Below are 23,024 nucleotides of genomic sequence, written 5' to 3' on the forward strand. Positions count from 1 at the left end.
TATTAGGCTATTATCTAGACCACATATTTTTGCCTGAGTCCTGTTTGCAGTGTCTAACAATAAGTTGCTTTTATTTATTTTTATTTTTGACTGGTTGAATAAACTTGCTGCATTCTGTCTTGTGAGTTGTTTCATTTCAAGTAAGACATACACAGTTCATCAACCTGGCCTCACCTGTCTTCATATACAGGATTTCCCTCTAGTTTAATAACAGACTGGGATGAGTTGTGTCTGCATGTGCCTACCTTAATTTTGGTTTAATTAATTCATTTTACTATTATTATCATACTGAAATCATTTATCAACTTTGAGAATATCTGTCGTGAAGAAAGTATTATTTGAGGGCCTTTTATGGAAAAGAAAGGCCTTCTTTTGTTCCATTCCATAAAATCAATATGAGCTCCTCTACATGCCAGGCATGTAAGCTGGTCCACTTCCCTCAAAGTGGACAAGTAAGGATGTAGTCCCTCTTCCACCGATGGCATTAATGACACAGGTTGAACATTCCCATCTAATATTTTAGACATGGCAGGGACTTTGGAAATTCTTCAAGATAGTGGCCTTGTGAAGTACAGTGTTCAATTTTTATGCAGATTACAAACCTTAGTTTTCCAAAGCAAGAACATACCTTCTTTTTAAAAATCATACTTGAATTCATCATATTTCAGTTCAATTTAATCTCATTTCTCCAATATTGTATCTTTAGTAGAGGACAGGCACCATTCTTTATATAAAGTTAGAGTCATAGGAAGTAATCATACATTCTCTGTTACCAATGATGGCTGTAAAAAAATCCTAGATAGATAAATATCTACTCGGTTTTTTTTTTGGCTGCATTGGGTCTTCGTTGCTGTGCACAGGCTTTTCCTAGTTGTGGCGAGCAGCTATTCTTCGTTGCCGTACGCACGGGCTTCTCATTGCCGTGGCTTCTGTTGTTGCAGAGCACGGGCTCTAAGCGCAGGGGCTTCAGTAGTTGTGGTGCATGGGCTTAGTTGCCCTGCGACATGTGGGATCTTCCTGGACCAGATATCGAACCCGTGTCCCCTGCATTGGCAGGCGGATTCTCAACCACTGCACCACCAGGGAAGTCCTCTACTCACCTTTTTAAAGTCACAAGTGAGATGAATACTTAAGGTTTCTGTGAAACCCTCTTGGAAGGTTTCACATTAATCTTTTATAATTGTAACAGCTGCTAAAAAGGGACCCTGAAGCCAGGCAGCCATATCTCAGGTGGAATGAATAAATCCATTTACTCCTGTCTTTCATCCTAGATTCTCTTCTCAGACCTGTTTTTTGTTTGTTTGTTTGTTTTTGCGGTACGCGGCCCTCTCACTGTTGTGGCCTCTCCCATTGCGGAGCACAGGCTCTGGACACGCAGCCTCAGCAGCCATGGCTCACGGGCCCAGCCACTCCGCGGCATGTGGGATTCCCCCCGGACCGGGGCACGAACCTGCGTCCCCTGCATCGGCAGGCGGACTCTCAACCACTGCGCCACCAGGGAAGCCTCAGACCTGTTTTTAATCATCCTTTCCGAGATCTCTCTAGGACCCCATGAAGACTTAACAAGGGTTAAATTTAGATAACATGAGTGTAAAACATATTCTCATCCTGAAGTTATTAAATGATAAAGCTTTCACAGGACTCTTTTGCAAGGAAAATGCTTCGTAGCACAGAAAAATATAGATGGACTATAATGTTCCTTAAGAGTAAATATAACTAAAAGCAAGTAGGTATAATTCTTGTGAAAAATCTTAAATTGTAGAAGATGAAAGACTTAAGACATTTTGGAATTGAGATTTCCTGAACAAGCTAGCATTTTAGTACCTTTTAAAAATATATTTTATACCTATTTTCAATATCTTTTTTTTTGTCTGTTTCTTCTTACTAAATTACAGCCTGTGACTTAGGTGGTGGATGATTACTCTAGGCAAAATAGTCAAGGTCTCACATGGTTTGTTTATAAATTGCCTTCCCATCAGAACTTCTGTGCAGCCCCAGAAAGTAGGTGTCTCAGCCTTTTTTCACTGAAGGTGCTCTGTTCCACTCCAGTGGGACCGGAAGTAGAACACTTTTAGCCACTCTGAATTAATGATACATTGCCAGGAATTTCTTGTTATGCAGCCACTCTCTGAGAAGAAATGCGGAGTAAGTTTTGCTCCTGATAGATAGGCTGAGTTTAGGCACCTGAGCCCTGATCCCTGCAGAGCAAACTGTAGATATGGGTAGGGTGGATAAAGGAGCAGCTCTTGGAAGCTGTGTTCAGAGGCATCAATTTACTTAGCTTTTGAAAAATCCAAAAATTGCCAACTGTGGCAGAACGTTAAAAGCTGGTGGATCTGCATAAATGATGCAGGGGGCTCTTTGGATTATTCTTGTAACTTTAATTTGAAATTATTTCCAAGTAAAAAGTTTAAAAAAAATAATAAAAGGAGAGATGTTAGCAGAGGAGGTTGAAGAGTTAAAATTGGACCTGGCCTAAATTTTGATTTCAACCTGTAGTCAAGTTTTGAATGATTTAATCATCCTTCCCAGGAGCTCTGCCAGCACTGAATTCCAAATCTTAACACATTGTTACCAAGCAAGGACTCCCTGCCTGATGTGCATAGAAGCCAATACTGTGACACCTTTGTTTGAGAAAGGAAACAGCTTTATTGCAGGTTGAATGGCTGGCAGGCAGGCAGGGCTTAAATCTGTCTCAGATCCAAGTCTGGGGTGAAATTTAAGGGGTTAGGGGAATTTCAAATTTGGAAGCTGATTGACTAGTCTCAAGTTACTTGTGCTGCTGGGAGCTGGATTTTCCTTATTGAAGGACTTCTCACTTCGTAAAGGGCACCAGTGGAAGCATTTCTTTTCTTTGAGTTCTGTAGACTGAAGAGTCTAAGTTCCAGGGTCAGCCTGGAGGCCTGGGTTCCTGTCTTGCACGTGCGCACTGCTGCCTCTGTAAAATAACTCCAGGTTTGATTAATCAACAACCTGATTGAAGGGAGCAAAACCAATTTCAGCTGGTCAATGTTTTACCTGCTGTTTCAATGTCAGTTGAGGGGCACCTTGATATAGCGTTTAAGCATGTGGACTTAGAAACAGGCTGCCTGGATGTGAGTCCCCACTTTTGCCAATTATAAGCTGGGTGACTTGAAGTCTGTTATTTGCTGTCTGTTAATCACTTTCCTCAGCTGTAAAATGGGAATGACAATGGTACCTACTTTCTAAGGTTGTTACTAGAATGGAATGATTTAACATTTGTACAATGTTGAAACCCTGGCTACTACAGTTCTATTGATGTCTGTTAAGATCGATACTAACCATCGTCATGTGAGCATTTTAACTTTAAAACAGTCATTTTCCAGTGACAGGAAAGAAGGGAGGACAGATTATAATCAACCGAGGCAAGGGAGGACATTTTCAAACTGTCAAGGATGAACTCATAGGAATACTTTTCCTGCCCTGTCCAAGTCCCTGGTCAAGGAAGTAACCAGTGTCATTGCCCTCAGGTGTACTGGGGCTGCAAAGAGGTTTTGCAAATCATTGCTTTAAAGGTGCTGGGCCAGGAGGTACCTCTATCCTTTACTTCCTTAAATGGAAAATTTCAGGTCAGTTGAGTGCTAACAGATGAAGTGAGATGATGTTATCCGGAATCAAGTCTATTTATCCTTTTAACCCATTTCACGCTCGTCAAAGCTTCCTTACAGCACTGTTTTAGAGTTTCAAAGACCATTTATATGACATAAAGCCTTGACCACTCCAAGTGGGATTCCTGGGGCAGTCTCAGTAGCTCTGGGAGCTTGTTAGAAATGCAGAATTTTAGCTCCCTTCCCCCCCACATCTACTGAATCAATCTATTTTAAACAAGAACCCTAAGTGATTGCCCTGCACACTCAGGTTTGAGAAGCCTGGTAGAATCACTGCCTTGTTCCTAGAGCAGCATGAAAAATTCAGAAGTGACGTCTGGTTCTCCCCTTCCCCTACCTGCCCTCCCAGGGCTTCTTTATAAAATCCTGTTTTACTTTCTGTGCCCCTGAACAGACTTATGTTCTGCACTCCGCCTGAATGGTAAATAGTCACATTAATTTGAATGATTCTCAAAACATGCAAGTATAGGCAAGCTACTGTAAGCGAAGTGTTTCTGGGAACCGTGCGATGGGAGAGCTCAAAAGATATGATGATAATTCACTTCATCTCAAGTTCATATGAGCAAGCATCAGGTAACTGCAAAATGTTTACATTTTGTTTTCTAATTTACCTGTAGTCCCACGCAGAGTGTCATTCCATAGGCGGGGTTAATTAAGTTCTCAGCTCTGTTATGAAAAAAGTGCTGAAGCTGTTAGAATTTCTAACTCAGAAAATCAATTCAGTTGATGGGCTTTATTTCTAAAAGGAGCCACTCCCTTCCCTGTATATTTGCATATTGATTAGTCCCTTTCCATGGACATTTTGATATTTTAATTAGGTTTCCGGTGTTTTCAGTCACTGGATTAAAGACCCATGTCCTGTTCACTCCTCCCGGGAGTGTAAGAGTTTGTTTAAAATTGCATTTTGTAAAAATCCTACGTGGTGAAACTGTTTCAAGTCATCCTGCCCTGCAGTTATTTTATTTCTGGAATATACTCAGCTCTTTTATGGCCTAGAAGCAGGATCTTACTTTAGGGTATACAAAAGAAGCTTGCACTTCTGTCAACCACATGGAAATGCCTCTGCATAGTACATTTTCTCTCTTTAGTAGTTGCTTGGGGTGGAAACTTACTGACTTAAATCTTTCTATCTATATCTACATACATATACATATATATACTCATATTTCTATCATTCTACTGTCTTTCGGTTTATGTTACTTTTATAAGTGAATATATTTGTTAAATAGGTGAATAAACCCGTGAAAGGCCATTACCATTGACCATTGTAAAAAAATAAATCAATCGATGTTCTGTAAGTTTAGAGAATAGGCCCTTAGATCTATCCTTGGAGGATAAGAAATGGAAGCATCTGATCCTCAAACGTGCAAAAAAGAGTAGTTCAGGCTGCACCCATTACCTGGTGAGAAGGGACCCACCGCGTTGCCATCAGACCTCAGTGGTGTGCAGCTCACTACAGCTCCACCCAGCGTGGCGCGAGTCCCTGTGACTCGGTGCATTTCATCTGAGAAGACTGCTCTGCACCTTCCTCCGATTTGTGCGTGTGTGGCTGTTGCCTCAGGCACCTGGGAGCTTTCTACTATTTTCCTTGTTATTAAGTTTTAAAGAAAATTAAGTTATGTCTACTGAGAACAAAACTATGAGTCACTGACAATGTTAAGAGTATCAGGTAGAAAAACACAGCTATAGAAAGTCTGTTAATAGGTAGGAAAAGGATCACCCAGTGTAAAAGAAGGGAGGTAGAATGATATCGTGGTCAAGACTCAGGAGTTTTGGAGTCAAGCATATTGGACTGAAATCCTGGCTCTACTACTGCTGGTGGTTTGAACTTATTACTTGTCCTTCTAGAGTTTTGTTTTGGAATACTTTCAGGCTCATAAATAAACTTGGAAACATTATTGAAAGGGTTCCCATATAGCTTTCACCGTGCTTCCCCAAATATTAACACTTTACATATTCATAGTACAATTATCAATACCAAGAAATTAATGTTGACACCAACATTACTCTTAATGAATCTACAGGCCTTATTCACATTTTGTGAATTGTCCCCAAACCATCTTTTTTCCTATCCAGAATCCAATCTAGGACCTACATTGCATTTATTTGTCAAATCTAGTCTCGTCTCCTCCAGCCTATGACAGGTTCTCCATCTTTCTTTATCTTTCATGAACTTGACATTTTGAAGAGTCTTTGCCAGCTATTTTGTACAGTGATCCTGATTTGGGGTTTGTCTACTGCTTCTTCATGATTAAACACAGGTATCTATTTTTCGCAAGAATACTAGGGGAATGATATTTTGTCCTTCATCATGCATCACACCAGGAGGTACGTGATGTCAGTATGACTGGTGATGTTAACTTTGATCACCTGCTTAAGGTGATGTCTGCCAGATTTTGTTTCTTCACTGTAAACTTACTATTTTTCCTTTGGTAATTATCTAGTATCTTTTGGGAAGATACTTTGTGCATATCAACATCCTGTTTCTTGTCATACTTTTACCTAATTTTAGCATTCATACTTGCTAAATGCAGGCAAAATACTTAGCATAATGTCTGATATATTAAATGCTAATTTCATTCTCCTAACACCAGTAAATACAGTAGTTATGATTATTTCAATATAACAGAACTGAAAACATCATAACGTTGCTGAGGAACATAATGTCTAATTGTCATATGATTCTGTTAGAAAAGGAATATGCCTGCATTGATATTAGAAACAACATATGTCAAATCATTTCCATCTACTTATTAGGAGTCAAACAGGGAGCTATTTTTATTTAGGAAATGAGTTTTAAGGAACTACTGCTATGCTAGACGCCTTCAGGTACATAATATAATATTGACTCAGTGCTTATGAAGGTCCAGGTGTCATTTGGTCGTTTGATCCTTAAAATAACCCTTTGAAGAAATGTATTGACTACAGATGAGCAAACTGTGCCTTAAAGAGGTTAAATGATTTACGAAATCACACAGCTACAAAGTACCAAAGCTGGGATGTAATTTCAAGTCTGTCTGACTCTAAAACCATGCTAGATCATTCAAAAATTAGAAAAGAATCTTTGAAAATTTAAAAATAAAGTTCCATCTATTTCCACTAAAAGAAGATTTTAAAATTTGTGTCTGTGGTTAACAAAGGACTGCAATAATCTGTTCTAAGCATTTATAGGTGAATGAATTTTATGTGGACCTTATTCAGGTTCAAGAATGTTTTGTGCATTATGGAAGAATATGTCACATCCCAATTAAGAAATTAAATTTATTCATAGTTATATATAAAAAGTTATCTAATAAGGATTATTCAATCATTTTTATTTATTAGGGATATAAATATTACTGGAAATAAGATAATTTATTCAGGTATTTCGATGAAAGCCAGTATCACTAGAAATATCTATGTAAATAAAACAAAAAGTATCTTTTCTTAAAATTTTCATTTCCTCTCAAAGTTAATATTTGACATAAATAAACAAACTGACTCCGTCTAACTTTTGAAATTGTCTTTGGAAAAAATAACACAAATCTCACTTTGTCAATCATCATCATCACCATCATCATCCCACCTATGTGACAGCTTCAAGATACAAACATGTGCCCTGCAAACATGAAATGATTTGAATGATTAAAAATAGAATGTTAAAATATATGTATAGAAATTAATGATTAATCCATGAATTTATTCTTAAATAAATGGATACTGCCCATATTCTCTGGACCCTTTGCTGTCATGAACTCAAGAGATCAGCAGTTCCTAAAAGAGTAGTTACTACTAATATTTTTCCCACAAGCTGCTTTCATCAAGACTATACTTTATAAAGATGAAATCAAGGCTGGGGGAACCAGAAAAGTATAACCTTATTACTGTAAATAAGAAGCTGTCTTAAAACAAAAGGCAGTTTTTATTAATGACCTTTTAAATGGCTTTTAGGATTATAAATGTGCCCACTCCAGATTCTTAACCTAATAGTTTCTGTCTTCAAGGTCTTACAAGCATTGACTAATTAATTTATCTTTGTAATACCACTGAGAAATAGGCAAACAAGTAAACCTGGAATAGTGTTTACATAGGTTTATAATTCTTGTGTTATTAAGAAAGAATTAGCAGAGATCATAATAATTAGTCAGAAGCCGGATGGCGATAGGCATAAGAAAAATATGTAAAAGAGGCAGTAAGAGGTGGGGACGCACTTAGAGATCTCTGAGTATGGCCCTAATTGCCTCTGATAGTCTGTTCCCAGCAGTGATTCCGCGGGGCATGCTGTGAGGGAGCATGATGTGGTTTTAAAAGTCACAGTCATACATGGCTGTACCTGCCATAAATTTGCAACACACCACCTAGAACCTATCTATATGCTTCTGCAAACTTTTCAAAGCATGCTTCATAAATTTCTTCTCCCCCCTGTGATACTTCCTATGCTTGTCTCAAAATTATGATACCCCTCCTTTCTGCAGAGTGTAAGGAATTAGCAAATTCAATTGATTTTATTTATGCCACACATGCTTGTTAAAATTTCACTTCTGAGTTTTCATTTTATATTTCGCCCTGTTAATTAATTTATTGTGTCTTCACATGACAGTTTTCCGAAATGCTTCTTCCTTTTACATTAGATATTTCTTATGGGATGAGATCCAAGATAGGAAAGCATTCATTTCTGTCATGTACATCAATTAAGTCAACTAAATTTCAAAATTACGTTTCTTTTTCTGTTTACCCTTCTGATTTCAGAAGGGTCCTCTGTGGCATTTACAATTTGGGGGTTTTTTTTTAATTATATAGTTAAAGGATATGTAATTAATTAGTGACGCAGCAAGCCTTCTCACACCTAACCAAAATAGCTCTTCTTCCCGTATTCATCAATTCAGTTGGTGGATTATGGTCCACCAGTCACCCAGCTAGAAACCTGTCCTACATTCTAGACAGCTCTTCCCCGCTCCCAGCTTTTATATACAATTAATCACGATCCTTCCAGTTTTACCTTCTACATATATTTTCACAATCCCTTCCACTCCCATGCCTTCAGGTCTCATCTGACTAGCTACTGGTGATTCCTTTTAAAGAGTTTCAATGCCATCTCCTCTGGATTAGGTGTTCTCTCTGGGTCCTTACTCTGACCCTGCCTGGTCCTACTTGTTTATCCTTCCATGTTGCTCTCCTGCACCATCTTCTGAACTCCTTGAAGGAAGAAACTGGGTGGGACTTACTGTATGATGCTCAGACCCTGATTAAGTGCCTGGTACATATAAGGTGTTGAATAAATGATTTCTGACTGCATGAATGAATGAATGAACAAATAAAACTTTCCTTTAGCTCCCCGCCCATGCCTGTTTTATATACCATACTGAGATAAAATAATGATCCAATTACCCAGAGGGTAATTATACTGAATATATAATAAATTAGCTTAAAGCCCTTCATGAAATTCTAGTGCTTAATGATTTTTGTTTATGTTTCAGTAGTTTGTGTGTGTGTGTGTGTGTTTGAGTGTGTGTGTGTGTGTGTCTGTGTTTGTATGTGTTTTAAGGAGGGATGATAATTTTCAAAAATTTGCCTTTAAGTGTGACACTTCTTATCACTTTATTTTCAATAGCTCAGTAATTAAGAGCATTGTCTTTGTTGTCTTTCAAATCTGGGTTTAAATTTTGGTTTCCCACCTGGGCCATTCTTAACCACCCTGATGCCGAGTTTCACTTTGAAGCAGTTAAAATCTGAACCCCATGCGGTTGTTTCACGTGTGCATGTATATAGAGAGAATGCTAGGTGAGATACGGTAGGAAGCCTAACTTGGGCTAAGAAGTCACGGTAGGACTCTGAGGATGTGACACTTCGCGGTGCCTCTTGATGCTTTGCCCCATATCCCTTCTGCCTCCCTGAGTTCACTTGAAGCTGTGGGAGGCAGCTTCTAATATACTAACAACTCCTCAGATCAAGTGCTGTGGCTCTTCTCTCTGCCTGAGGGTAAGCAAGGGTAATCCTGGGGAAGGGGGGATTCATCTGCCCGCAGGAGCACCTTTGATCGACAGGAGATTGGCGTTGATGGATAAGTAGCCCAGCCTCCTAACCTCCAATGAGATGATTCTGAGGCATATTTTCCCCCCACTCTTTCTCAGAAGGTCTCCAAGGGGAGACCTGGCTATAGTGGTAACACAACCAATAGCTGTTACTAGTTTTTCTCTTTTCCTTGTCTCACTTTTCCCACCTCCTTTAGCAAATGCTTCCTAGGATCACCTTCCAAACAAATTATCTGCTCCAAGTCCTTATGTCAGGTTTGGAGTACCAACCAAACTAAGCCAAAGAACGTGGGCGCCATGACCAGCCAAGGTTGAGAGACCATTTCAGTCAGAAGAGACATCATGTTGAAGTACCAGAGCCCAGGGTTAAGAGTGGCAGTTTCAAGGAACTAAAAGTTATTCTAGAAGGCTGGCCTGAACAGAAAATATGAAGGGAGAATCTTAAGGTAGGAGAGACCAGTTAGTGGTGGGTCTTAGAACTCGTTTTCACTATTTTGGCATGATTCCAGGGTCAATGGGATTCTAGATTGAATGATTTGAAGTGGGGGAGTGATATGCTAGATAGTATGGAGAATGAATTCCAGGGAAAATGGAGCCAAGACACCTGTGAGCAAGTTATTACGCTAAAAGTGATCTATACTAGGCTTCCCTGCTGGCGCAGTGGTTGGGGGTCCGCCTGCTGATGCAGGGTACTCGGGTTCGTGCCCCAGTCTGGGAGGATCCCACGTGCTGCCGAGCGGCTGGGCCCGTGAGCCATGGACGCTGAGCCTGTGCGTCCGGAGCCTGTGCTCCGCAACGGGAGAGGCCGCGGCGGTGAGAGGCCCGCGTACCGCAAAAAAAAAAAAAAAAAAAAAGTGATCTATACTTGGAGAAGGGTGTCAGTAGTACCTGGAGAGAAATGGGTAGATTTCACAACTATTGAGAAGGTAACACCTTTCTAAATTGTCATTGCCATTATTAGTGTGAAGCAGGCCATGGTGATAACTAAGGTATCTGGTCATTTAAACAGGGAAACATTTCAATCATTGATGTTGTGCTTCAGGATAATATATCAGCAATTTTTCCTTGAGAACTTATTTACTTCTCAAAAACAGTCTTTAACTTATATATTTGTTTATCTCAATTTTATTCTAAAATATTTAAACATTTGTGGCTGAAAAATTGTCATATTCCTCTGGTTCATCTTTGATGTGTTAGTGATAGATGTTTAAACCAAACTCTTATTCTGGAAGTGAGAATGCCAAAGGGCTGTAAATTTTACCGATTTGCACATGAGCGTGGAAATAAATTAGAATGATGGAGAACAGTGTACTACAGCAAGTGCCTTTATAAAATTATGTCTGACCTTTTCTTTGCGATAATGATTTTGCCACTGAAGCTTTTATGTTAGGGTTATTAGTAACCACTCATTTCAGTTAGTGCAGTGAAAATAGATTTTGTTGTTCCCATTAGTCAGCATAAAATAAAAATGAAGATAAACCCTTTCTGAAGATGCAGCTTTCATTAAAAAGGAAAGAAAAAAACCCTAATGGAAAGTCACTGTAAATTTTGAATGATTAATATCATGCCAAATAAGTCATTAGAAATCTCTGATGGATAGAAAAAAGCAATCATTTGTACAATTGGAAAGAGCTAAATTTAATCTAGCTATATATAATTCTTTTTTTTTTAATTTGTATATTGGGAGAGATATGATATAGAAATTGTTGAATTTTAACATAATAACCTTTTACTATAGGTAGTTTGTACATGCTGTTAGGCTCTAAATCAGCCGATTAATTTCCCTATGGATCCTTTTATTTCAGCTAACCACCTTTGTTATAGCTCCCTGTTTTTCTTGTTTCTTGCCTAATAATAATATATCTGGTTCATATAATTTCAAACATACACAAAATCTAGGGTTTCTTTTTCTTTGTTTTGCTTTGTTGTGTCTTGTTTTTATCTTACTATCTATCTATATAAAGAGATATATAAAGATATATTATAAATATATATATCCAAAGCTTCAGATCCCTTTTTAGAAAAAAGAGGGGCAAAATTTATGAACTTTCTTCCTAAGTCTCTCCAGTTTTCCTCTCTACAAAGTAAAAGTAGCTTTCTAGTAACCAGAATTTTTTATTCTTTGATTCTTTGCTTTTAAACGTGGACATAAAATGGTTGACCCTTGAACAACACTGGGGGCTAGGGCTGCCAGTCCCCGCACATTTGAAAATCCACACACTGGTATCTCTGCCTCAAAAATAAGGAAATTGACAAATGACTCACCCAAGGGCTGGATAGAATCAGGACTCAAACCCTAGTTCTTTTGATTTCATATATTGTGATCTCTAATCAAAGTTTTCTCAACACTTTGATAATTTAAAGATCTGTAAAATGAAAACACAGATACTATATTTATTGGGAAAAAAATGCCTCATAAGTGGAACTGGCCAACGCAGTTCAAACCCTTGTTGTTTAGGGGTCATCTGTATACTGAATCTGGGGAGTTTATCGTATCTTAAAAATTAAAATATCTGCAGGTCTAGATCTGTAGGTGCAAAATATCTTGTTCCGTAAAATTGCCTTTTGTTCTGGGATGTACAGAAGATAAATTGAATATACAATTTTGTAAAATAAACATATATTTTTTTAAATTCAGTGAAACTTGACAGATAACATGCTCTACTATTTTGGAGAAGATTAATCAAACTAAAAAGAACCCTAAGATTATCGTGATGGCTGACCTACTTTGTAGTGGACAACTGAGAGGCAGTGGTGATGTTAAAGAGAATAGCTTGATTCAGAGTTGAAACTTCTAGATTCCCTTTGTAACTGAAGAACAGATCAACAGACCACAACAGCAAAACTTTATTCTTTTCACATACTTTAAACATTTAATTACCAGGGGAAAAAATCTTTCTTTCCATCCAAGATTCAGGTTCTAATAGTCAACTACAATAATAGTGGTGCAAAGTAGAAGCATCATTTTTTTTAGGTAGAAGGCTCTTCATTTTACATTTACTATTATGCACATTATTGATTTTCTTTTCTGGTTGTTGTTCCTTGCAGAGAGTGAATCTGTCCTTCGATTTTCCATTTTATGGCCATTTCCTACGTGAAATCACTGTGGCAACTGGGGGTAAGTGGTTTTCTACCCATTCACTCTAATCTACAGTTTCACTACAGTTACTATTTTTAATTTACTCCATATTTCAAAAGGGACATTTATTGGGAAAACCATTGTCTTATATCACAAAGTCATGGGTATAAATAAAACCTAAGAAAGAATATAGCTATTGGGAAAACTTTTCTGCAGAAAAAAATGTAGTTATAATAATTTTCAGCTTAGATTCATCTCTGCTTTCTTTCCAAGTTTTATTTCATTTTTGATAATATGGAAAATGATTTCCATGCTTTCACTGCATGAAAGCGAACAGAGCTTAGAAAGAAAAGGTGCTTAAGAAAGCTATGGAAGTATTTTCATTTTCTTTTAATTTATATAGTTGATCGATATAAATTTATTTATATATCAATATATACATTCACATTCAAAACCACATTATATTAACTTTAGTTATTTGATTGGTTTTTTCCCCCCTTTAATGCCATCTAAGTTGACTGACAACTCATTTGAGTTTAAAAAATAAACACTGAAATTCAGTTTGAATTCTCTTCATTTTATTTTTCTCCACAAACTTTGGAGGTTAGTTTAGAGATAGCAATAGCCTAGAAAGGCAATTATCATTTTTTATAGTATATCCCAGGAGTGAGAAAAATTTAATCCTTGATTGCTACTAGCAGAAATAAGCAAAATGCCGGAGAATATCGCTGCTTGCCTAACATGGAGTGATAGAGAAAGTAGAAGAATGAGAGAAAAACATAAAAATGGAAGCGTAAGTAAAGAAGCAAGTTAAAAGAAATCCATAGATGTGATGAAAAGTCTGTGGATGGCCCAAGCCTAAAGCACCACAGATCAGAGTCCCTTTCCTTCACTGGGTTTTATTATTGGTCTTCTGCTTGGTATGGGAACCATGTTGGTCGCTATTATCATATTTCAGCATAAGACTTAGAAGATATGTAGGATTCAGAAGAAGATTTGTAATCAGAAATACCAATAAGCAAATAAAAGTTCTGAGTACCATCTCTGAACACTGGTAAATAAAGCTACCTCTGCCTTAGGATTGTGTAGCCTAGTGGACTATGAGATAAAGTGAAGCAGAATGTGGGAGTTCCTTAGAAAATACAAATGATGATATTTGTATTTTGAAAACATCTTATTTGTAGATATTTGTAAACATCTGTGAGAATCCTTTAAGACTTTATAGAGAAATTATTATTTAAGATATTTCTTGAAGGAAGTTATAATTTCTGTGATTATGTAGGGAGGGAAGAATAGGTCACAGGGAAGAATATCTTGAATAAATACTATACAGAAGAGGAAATTGGTGGAATATGTTTGAGATAGTAAATAATTGAGTTTGAATGAAGCTGGGTGTAGCTTTACAAAAAATATTAAGATGTGAAAAGTAGTTTGGGACAATTTTATAACTGCCTCAAGAGTCCTTAATTAGATAATTAGATAAGTAATAAATGTAAGCAGCTGAACCAAGATATTTTGTAATGCTTTAAAGTATAAAAAACTGAAGTTAGTATACATAATAGGAAGAATATTGCAGTAGTTTGTGTGACAAATATTGAGGCCCTTGCTGATTCTGAGGCTTCAAACGAAAGGAGAGAAATGATGCTATTAGCAAAATTTACAACTCTAAGCAGAAGAGCTGGTTTTAGGGAAAAACAATGGCTTCAGTTCAGAAACTATTACATTTTGTGTAAAAAAAGGACTATATATAAGTAAAATTTACACAAGGAACATGTCTTTATGAGCTCACCATGTATTTTTGTGCTAGTATAGTGCCAGGCATTTAATAGACATTTTAATTAATGTGTTGAAAGACTGAATGGAAAGAAGAAAGGTAAATTGAAAGATTGCCCCTATAAGCTGTGGATTACCTCACATCCGCTCACATCTTTAAAGTATGATATGAGCATGGTTATCTTATAACATGAATATTAGGCATGTTTTCTGACACTTAGGTTACCGGTGTTCCACTGAATTTTTAAAAGTGAATTATTAATCACATTTGTTTAAAGTCTGTACACACAGTGGTAAAAATATGGGCAGCTTTGCATTTTCTGTTTCTCAAATCGTTTTATGTTTAAAAGTCTTGTCAGTGATTCAGCCAATATGAAGTAAGGTTTCCCTTAGCTGAGTTGGTAGGAAAAAACCCAAACAGATGGCTATATCATGTTTACTGCTTCAAAGTACCATTTTTCTTTGAAAAGATCCTCAGAGTAAGTGAAAAATCTGGTGTCTTGAATGATCTCTATCTTCTTTGAAGAAGACACTAATGTAAAGAAACCTTTTTTATTTTTTGCTTAAGAAATGCTAGTATGGCACTTGCATATATAAATCTATACCCTGTTTAGAGAGGCACAACTGAGATAATTTAGACATTGACCTGGGTTTCTCCAAAATGGAACCAGAATCTCCTGTAAAAGTTTTCAGCTAAATAAATAGCTTGTCTACACTTCCATTGTTTATTTATTCAATCAGTATTGGTTGAGCCCCTACTGTGTGAAAGACACAGTACATGATACTTTGGTTTGTACAGAGAAGAATAAACTGTTGTTCCTCCAGGAGCTTAGAATCTAAGAGGAAGGAGTATATGACTAAGCAATAAGACAAGGTTGACTGTGAGTATTGGAGGAGCAGAAAGTTGCTCCAAGAGGAGATCATTCTTATTGGGTGAATCAAGAACAGGTTTGTGAAAGAGCTAATATTTGACGTTGGCCTTAAAGGACGGTGGAATTTTAGCAGGCAAAGAAGCAGGTTGAAAAGAGGTGAAGAGGGAAGGGACATTCTAGACAAGGGGATGCTGAGATAAGTGACAGTGCTGAGCCCATACTGAGCATATTTGGAGGTCTGTCAAGTAAATCTGTTTATCTTGAATGGAAACTCAGAGTAAGAGTCTAGTGAAGGGGAGATGGGAAGAGTGATGTAAAATACTTTGAACTTTAGACACTTGGATGATATCCAGTAAGTATTGGGTTTCTTTGAGTAAAGAACAGATCTGGCCTAATCTGGCAGTGGAGGACAGGGTAAGGTTAGGCAGTTACAGTCAAAGAAAGAAGCAAGGTTTTAAATACTTCTACATAGATTATAGTACCTGAAGCCAGTGAAGGGCACATCATTTGAGTTGTCTGATCATTGTGTTTGCAAAGGTTTTCAGCCAAAAGGATTCATTAGGACACAGGTGAGTAAAGCTAAGAACAGCTTGGAAGAGGACTTCTGAATCATAGATTTTCAACAGATCTCTTCTGATTAACTAGGTGTTATAAGCAGATAAACCTACCTGACAAATGTTCATCATCTTACAAATCTTGAAAAAGTTATTAACCATGAAAGGCTTGGAAGAAAAATGGAAACCAGAAGTCAGATTAAATAAAGTTGAGTGAAGGCCATTGCAAATAGACCAGGGACTGGGATTTTTAAGTAGGAACACATTGGTTTCTATGAAACTGAAATGAACAGAGATATTCTATTGACTGTCAGTTCTCTTTGAATGTGTCTGCAAATTCCTCTTGAACCTGTTTCTACGTTGGATTTAAGATAAAGAAAGTGAAATGTTAAAGCGCATATTTTAAATCACAATTCCCTTCATTCCTACCTCACCGCTTCTGCATTTCCCATGCCTCCTTAAAATCTCTCTCTCTCCACATAGATACTAATTTTGACTAAAATGAACTTAGACAATGTCTTGTGTTATTGCTAGAATCAATACCATTTCAAAACAGAGAGTAGTTTAAAAATATAGATATATGCATAATTTACTGTGACCCATCATTGTGTGTGTATGTATAATGTATATACATATATATTTCATTGTGAATAAAATTAAGTTTCTAGCTAAAATGTAAATAAAAATCAAATATCCGGTCATTTATTTATAAACTGCAAAAATGAATCTTTGCTTATTAAGCATTTTAATTTTCAATAGCTTCAGTCATCCATACAAGTAATGTACACAATGAATTGGAAATACCATCTTATTTTTTGGTTCACTGGCAGCAGAATCTGAAAACATTCTTTCATCTTTCTATTTTAAAAATACGTCAGAATACAAATATTCCAGGCATTAAAAAACTAGTCCTCCGTGCATTTTGTACAGATACTTCCATTAAACGTACCACTAAGTTGTGTTGTTTGCATATCACACTGCCTTTTATTACCTTTCCATATGAATACTTTGATTCTTTTTAAATTTTAGGCTGCTAAAGTGATCTTTTAAAAGCTTCAAAAAGTAGATTTATGTGTGAGGATTTGATTTTTTAATTCTTGCAACCATCACTAGTAATAATATTTTTCTCATGAGTCCATCAGGGGCACTACATATAACTAAGATGAGAGGAAAATGGGAGGTGGGAGAGGGTGGTAAATGATGCCTGTTATAATGGGAGAGAGAAAAGTTGACATTATCCAGATAATTCTGGCCCTCAAATTTTAAGTATGTAGACAGATGCTGATTCAAGATTAAAATAGTGTGTGGAATTTTAAGCAAGTTTCACATGAGATTAGGAATCAAAGATGACGTGAATTAAAAGGATAATAATGAACAGGTATTACTTAACCTTGGTTATGTGAAGGATTTCCTCCTTTCCTTTCTACGTGAATTTCTAGTTGGAGTTTTAGATTTTTTTGTCAGGATATGAAAAGTTTTATTGAGAAGCCTACTTCACACACATCTTTTCTTTTTCCAGTTTGATATAATTGACATACAGCACTCTATAAGATGTCAATTTTAGTTCTATTTTATTCTGTTTGCCCCATGAAAACTAATAAAATGTAAAATGTTCACTAAGTAATCAATGTTTAATATCTGAAAAATTAATACATGGCACTAAAAAAGGTCAAACATACAAAAGTAAATATATACAGTCGGCCCTCCATATCCGTGGGTACCATGTCCAGGGATTCAACCAACTGCGGATTAAAAATATTTGAAAAAAAACATTTTTGGAAACTTCCAAGAAGCAGAACTTGAATTTGCTATGAGTTGGCAACTATACATAGTATTTACATTGTATTCACAACTATTTACATATCATTTACATTGTATTAAATATTATACAACCTAGAGTTAATTTAAAGTATGTGGGAGGATATGTGTAGGTTATGTGCAAATACTACACCATGTTATATAAGGGACTTGAGCATCCAGGGATTTTGGTATGGGGGTAGGGGGTGTGTCCTGGAGACTGAGGAACAACTGTGTCTCCTTTCTTCCCATGCCTCCTAGTCTACTAGTACTCCTCTCAGGGGAAAAAAAAAGTTACTTTTTGAGCTATGGTATCTTAAATTCAAATTTAGACTAATTTCCTATATCTTGTCAATAATCACTTGTTTCCCCCCGCCCCTTTAAGTCGCCAATAAAAGAGGTTAAAAAAATACTGCATATTATTTTGATTGGGTTTTGAGGAAGTATATTACCAAATCTTCCAGCTTCATTTTTATTTTTGCTTTCAAATAGCAATATTTCAATTGTGGTCCCAAATAATATTTCATGCTTTTTAGAGGTACGTGATTAATAACAGTCATAAAAGGCTTTTTAACAGCAGAAGAGAGTTAGTTATTACTCATGATGATTGATTTATAAATACCAACCCCACCGTCTTTCAAGTATATAACCTCATATAACAGAACTTGATTGCTTCCATTAACCTTCTGAATCTAGTGAAAAGGTAAATGGAATTATTTTGTATTATCATTATATTATTATATGTATCTGGAGATCTGATACATGATGGGAAGTACTGAAGGAATAGATGCTGGACAAAAGTAAATCCATTCCAATTTGGTTCACTAATTTAAAGTAACAAACTCAAGTCTCAAAGATTCCCGGAGAGAAAGTTAAGTTATGTGATGTCTGCTTTGCTATGTCTGAGTGATTCTCTGGATATACCTTCTGAAAGTTCATCTCACGTGTCCTCCTTGATAATTTACTCCCCCAAACTGTCTAGTGTCCCACAGTAGATTCAGCAGATTCACCAGCATTACTACATTTCCCTGTGGCTTTATGAATTGTGTATTCCACAAGCCCTTTTATTTCTCCTGTGTAGCGACATGTCATATTTCATCAGCACTGGGTCCTTGGGATTGGGGGTGAAGTGTAGCTGGAGATTAGAGCGACAGGAGACCCAGAGAGTGGTCACCCAGGAGATAGACTTGAGTCAATATGAAAAATAGCAGAGGCAGAAATGTGGGTAGAAAGGAGGACAATTATAGAAAAACAAAGAAGAGAGGATCATTGGTACACACTGGATAAGTCATGATTAGTGACAGGACTGGGGGAATGCTGATCCATCAAAATGAGAGTCTGGGTAAAAAGCAGATTCTCCAGGCTCAGCCCCTTCCATCACCATCACAACCACAGAAGAGTCTACCGATCACTCCTCTGGAAAGCACCGTTTAGCCTTCTGTGGATCCAGGATTTGTTTGAAACATTCGCGAATACTTAGCTTTCCTCCTTTCCTAGTCACTGCATCAGTAATTCAGATAAATAATAGTATTACATAGATGCTCAAATACATCACCCAACTGAAAACAAAAGGAGTCTAGGTGACGCTAGTAAAGTAACAAAGTACAGCAACTGTTCTAACATTGTCCAATCCTGGAAAGGGGAGAAAGATACTAAGTGAGGCAGGATTGACTTTGGACTCTGGACATTTCAGGAATAAGTTCCAAAGAGTTCTATTCCTACAGAAGCCAGCAAATGAAATTCATTTTCTTTGAGAAGCAGGCTGGTATCTAGATTAAGATAAGTAGACTCTTGAATCAGAATGTGGGTCTTCATAAGTAACACCAGTCATAGCTATTGTGATCTTCAGTAAATTACTTAATCTCTCCCACCTCAGTTTCCCAATCTGTAAGAGAGCATAATGAAAGTTCCTAGTTCATAAGGATTTTTGTCAAGAGTTAATGAAGTAATATGTGTTATTAATACCTATTTCATAGAAAATGCTATAAAACAGCATATATTATTATTACTCTCCTTTTTTATATGTATTTTTTTTCTCTTTTATTCCTTTTCAAAATACATTTTCTGTAAAGCTGTGCTTGCTTGTTAGTTTGTCTGTTGTTTCCTTTGATGGCATGATCCATAGCTCAGGGGGTGTTTAGGGACTTAATTCTTCATTATCGCCTTTTAAAGTCTGGCTCATCCATTCATGACTGGGAGGTATAAGAGTGTTTAGATGACCTGGGATATCCTCTTTCTCAGCATGGGTATATCTGTCATCTCTAAGTACACTGCAGAATCTCCTCTAAAGGCCTCCCAATGTTGTGACTGTATCTGAAAGTCTTACAAAGTTTAGCAATTTTGTTAACACATGGCAGAAGAATCTTGAAATGTTTCTCTAATTGTGATATTATGGGTCATAACTGGGTAACAGGCATTATTATAATCAGCAGGTCATGCATATCTTTATGCTTCTTATTCTACCCTTTGTAGAACAAGAACTTTAAGGACAAGTCATCAAAGCATAAAGTTAGTTATGGGTAAAATGATGGGGACGGGGATGGACGTTCCCCTGGTGCCTTTAGGTTGCCTTTCATAGACTAAGGATTCGATTAATTGCTAATAATTCAACTTGAAAATGTATTGAAGACCCAATCCTAAAGGAAAAATTAAATATTTGTTTAGTTAAATTTATATGTGATGTTTTGCCTTTGAATTAGGAGACGGATTTCTTTATGTGCACCTGTTATGTCAATGCTAACCTTTATTATCAGGATCTTTCCCTATTTTTTTTTTTAATACATCACAGAAAACTAGTAGGTATAATACGGAAGCAACTCAAAATTGTGTTCTGACTTCAACTGATACAGCTCTGGAGCTGAGACATATTATTAAAAAGAATAGGTCTAAATAAATATTTTGTTGGCTATTTCTTTTTTAAATTTTTTTATTTTTATAAATAAATTTATTTATTTATTTATTTATTTTTGGCTGAGTTGGGTCTTCATTGCTGTGCGCGGGCTTTCTCTAGCTGTGTCAAGCGGGGGCTATGCTTCGCTGCAGTGCTCGGGCTTCTCATTTCGGTGGCTTCTCTTGTTGTGGAGCACAGGCTCTAGGTGTGTGGGCTTCAGTAGTTGTGGCTCACGGGCTCAGTAGCTGTGGCTCACGGACTCTAGAGGGCAGGCTCAGTAGTTGTGGCGCCCGGGCTTAGTTGCTTCACAGCATGTGGGATCTTCCCAGACCAGGGCTCGAACCGTGTACCCTGCATTGGCAGATGGGTTCTTAACTGCTGTGCCACCAGGGAAGTCCCTTGTTGGCTGTTTCTAATAGGATTATGGTGGATTTAGATTACCTTGTTGATCTGACTAGCCTGAAGGCTACAGAGATTTTCATTTTATCTGCTGGAATTATTGTTCAAATGAGAGGTTTCTGCTGAAGGCAAAGAAAATGGGGGGAAAAAAACCTTTTTAATTGTTTTATTATCAATTTCCACAGCTCCTTTAAAAAACAATCATCTTTTAGTTAATAGCTTGTAGAGAAAATCAATAGTACTTTTAGATTGCTCCAGGAAAATAGAAAGAGTAAAAGAATTTGGAACAATTAGATTTTGCAAATAAATAAATAAATAAGTAAAACTAAACCAAAACTGTATAAGTGATAAAAATGAAACGTCTTTTAATTTTTAAAAATTGTGGTAAACATACATACATAGCAAAAGATTTCCCATACTGTTTATGAAGTTTAGTCATTGAGCTCAGCTCTGAATAATTTTTTTTCTCCTGTTATTCTTTTTAAATGGTAATCTCTTTAGATAACTTATCAGTTTCCTCCAAAATGCCTTCAAAAGGCAACTTTTTTCCCAGAACTTTTTGCCAGTACATTCTTGTAAGCAGAGTTTACTGTTCTTAGTAGGTGGCAGAGAGAAAAAAAACTATTCATTAGAGAAATATTTGTGAAGGTCACAGCCCAAAGACACAGGCCCACTAAAGGCTGAGAAACTTCTAAAATTGAAACACAAAGAGAAGAAAGAACGGAAACAAAAATAGAACACCCAAGAACTATGGGATAATAATAAAAGATGTAGCATACACATAATTGGAATATCAGCAGAGAGAAAAGAAGAACAGAGCAGAAGAAATATTTGAAATAATAATGGCCAAGAACTTTCCAAAATTAATGACGGACACCAAACCAGAAAGCTCAGAGAACACCAACCAGGCAAGAAGCACAACTGGACATACCAGTTTCAAACTGCAAAAAAAACAAAGGCAAAGAGAAGTTCTTGAAAGAAGTCAGAGAAAACCACACCTTACTACAAAATACCCAACCAGTGCTCCTTGAAACTGTCAAGGTCATCAAACAAGAAAAGTCTGAGAAACTGTCACAGCCAAGAGGAGCCTCGGGAGACATGATAACTAAATATGATATGAAGTCCTGGATGGGATCCTGGAGTATAAAAAGGACATTATGTAAAAGTTAGGGAAATCTGAATAAGGTTACTTAATAATGCAGGTAATAATTATGTATCAACATCATTTCATTAATTTTGACCAAGATATGGTCATACTAATGACATACTAATGTAAAGTGTTAATAGTATGAGAAACCAAGTGTGGGATATATGGAAAGACTATCTTTGCAACTTTTCTCTGAATCTAAACCTATTTATAGTAAAAAATTTATTTTTTTAAAAAAAGGAAACATAAGTGGCTGCTAAATATATGGAATAATGTATAATCTTACTCCTAATAAGAGAAATGCAAATTAAAACAACGAGATATCATTTCTACTTGTGATTTATAAAGATTTTTAAAAAGCAAGTTTTATAAAGCAATAATTTTTCTAGGGTATGGAGAAAAATGTAGTCTCTTAGTTATAATCTATTAAAATATAAAATATATAACCGTCATTTCTACTTCTAAAAATGTACCCAGTAGGTACACTCACATGGGTGTGAACTAATGTATAAGACTATCCATTGCTAAAGATTGAAAACAACCTGAATATCTGTCAGTAAGGATGTTCAAATTGTGGACAGATAAAATAAATTATCATGCACTCACAGAATGGAATTCCACGTACCCTTAAGCAGAATGAATAGCTCCAAGCATCTAGTGAAAAAAGCAAGGTGCAGAACAGTGTTACATACATCTATGTGTGCATGTTTATATTTATATTTAATAAATATATACATGCACACATAGATGTATGTGACAGATATATTTAAACATGCATAAACTAACTGAAATAATTTGAAAGAAACATACATATGCTTTCAAGTGCATAGAGAAATCACTGGAAAGATATACAACACACTATTTGTTACCCTT

The 23,024-nt window shown here is 36.5% G+C and overlaps 1 protein-coding gene across 2 annotated transcripts in view; it reads left to right on the forward strand.

Annotated features, from left to right (window-relative positions):
• Positions 1-23,024, forward strand: part of PLXDC2 (plexin domain containing 2) — a 413,757-nt gene that overhangs the window by 203,377 nt on the left and 187,356 nt on the right. For both annotated transcript variants that reach the window (XM_060161213.1, XM_060161202.1), the window contains exon 5: positions 12,689-12,758. In XM_060161213.1, the coding sequence (XP_060017196.1) occupies positions 12,689-12,758 (70 nt within the window). The remainder of the gene's footprint in view (positions 1-12,688; positions 12,759-23,024) is intronic.

This window comes from Lagenorhynchus albirostris, chromosome 1 (assembly GCF_949774975.1).
Source record: "Lagenorhynchus albirostris chromosome 1, mLagAlb1.1, whole genome shotgun sequence".
Lineage (NCBI taxonomy): Eukaryota > Metazoa > Chordata > Mammalia > Artiodactyla > Delphinidae > Lagenorhynchus > Lagenorhynchus albirostris.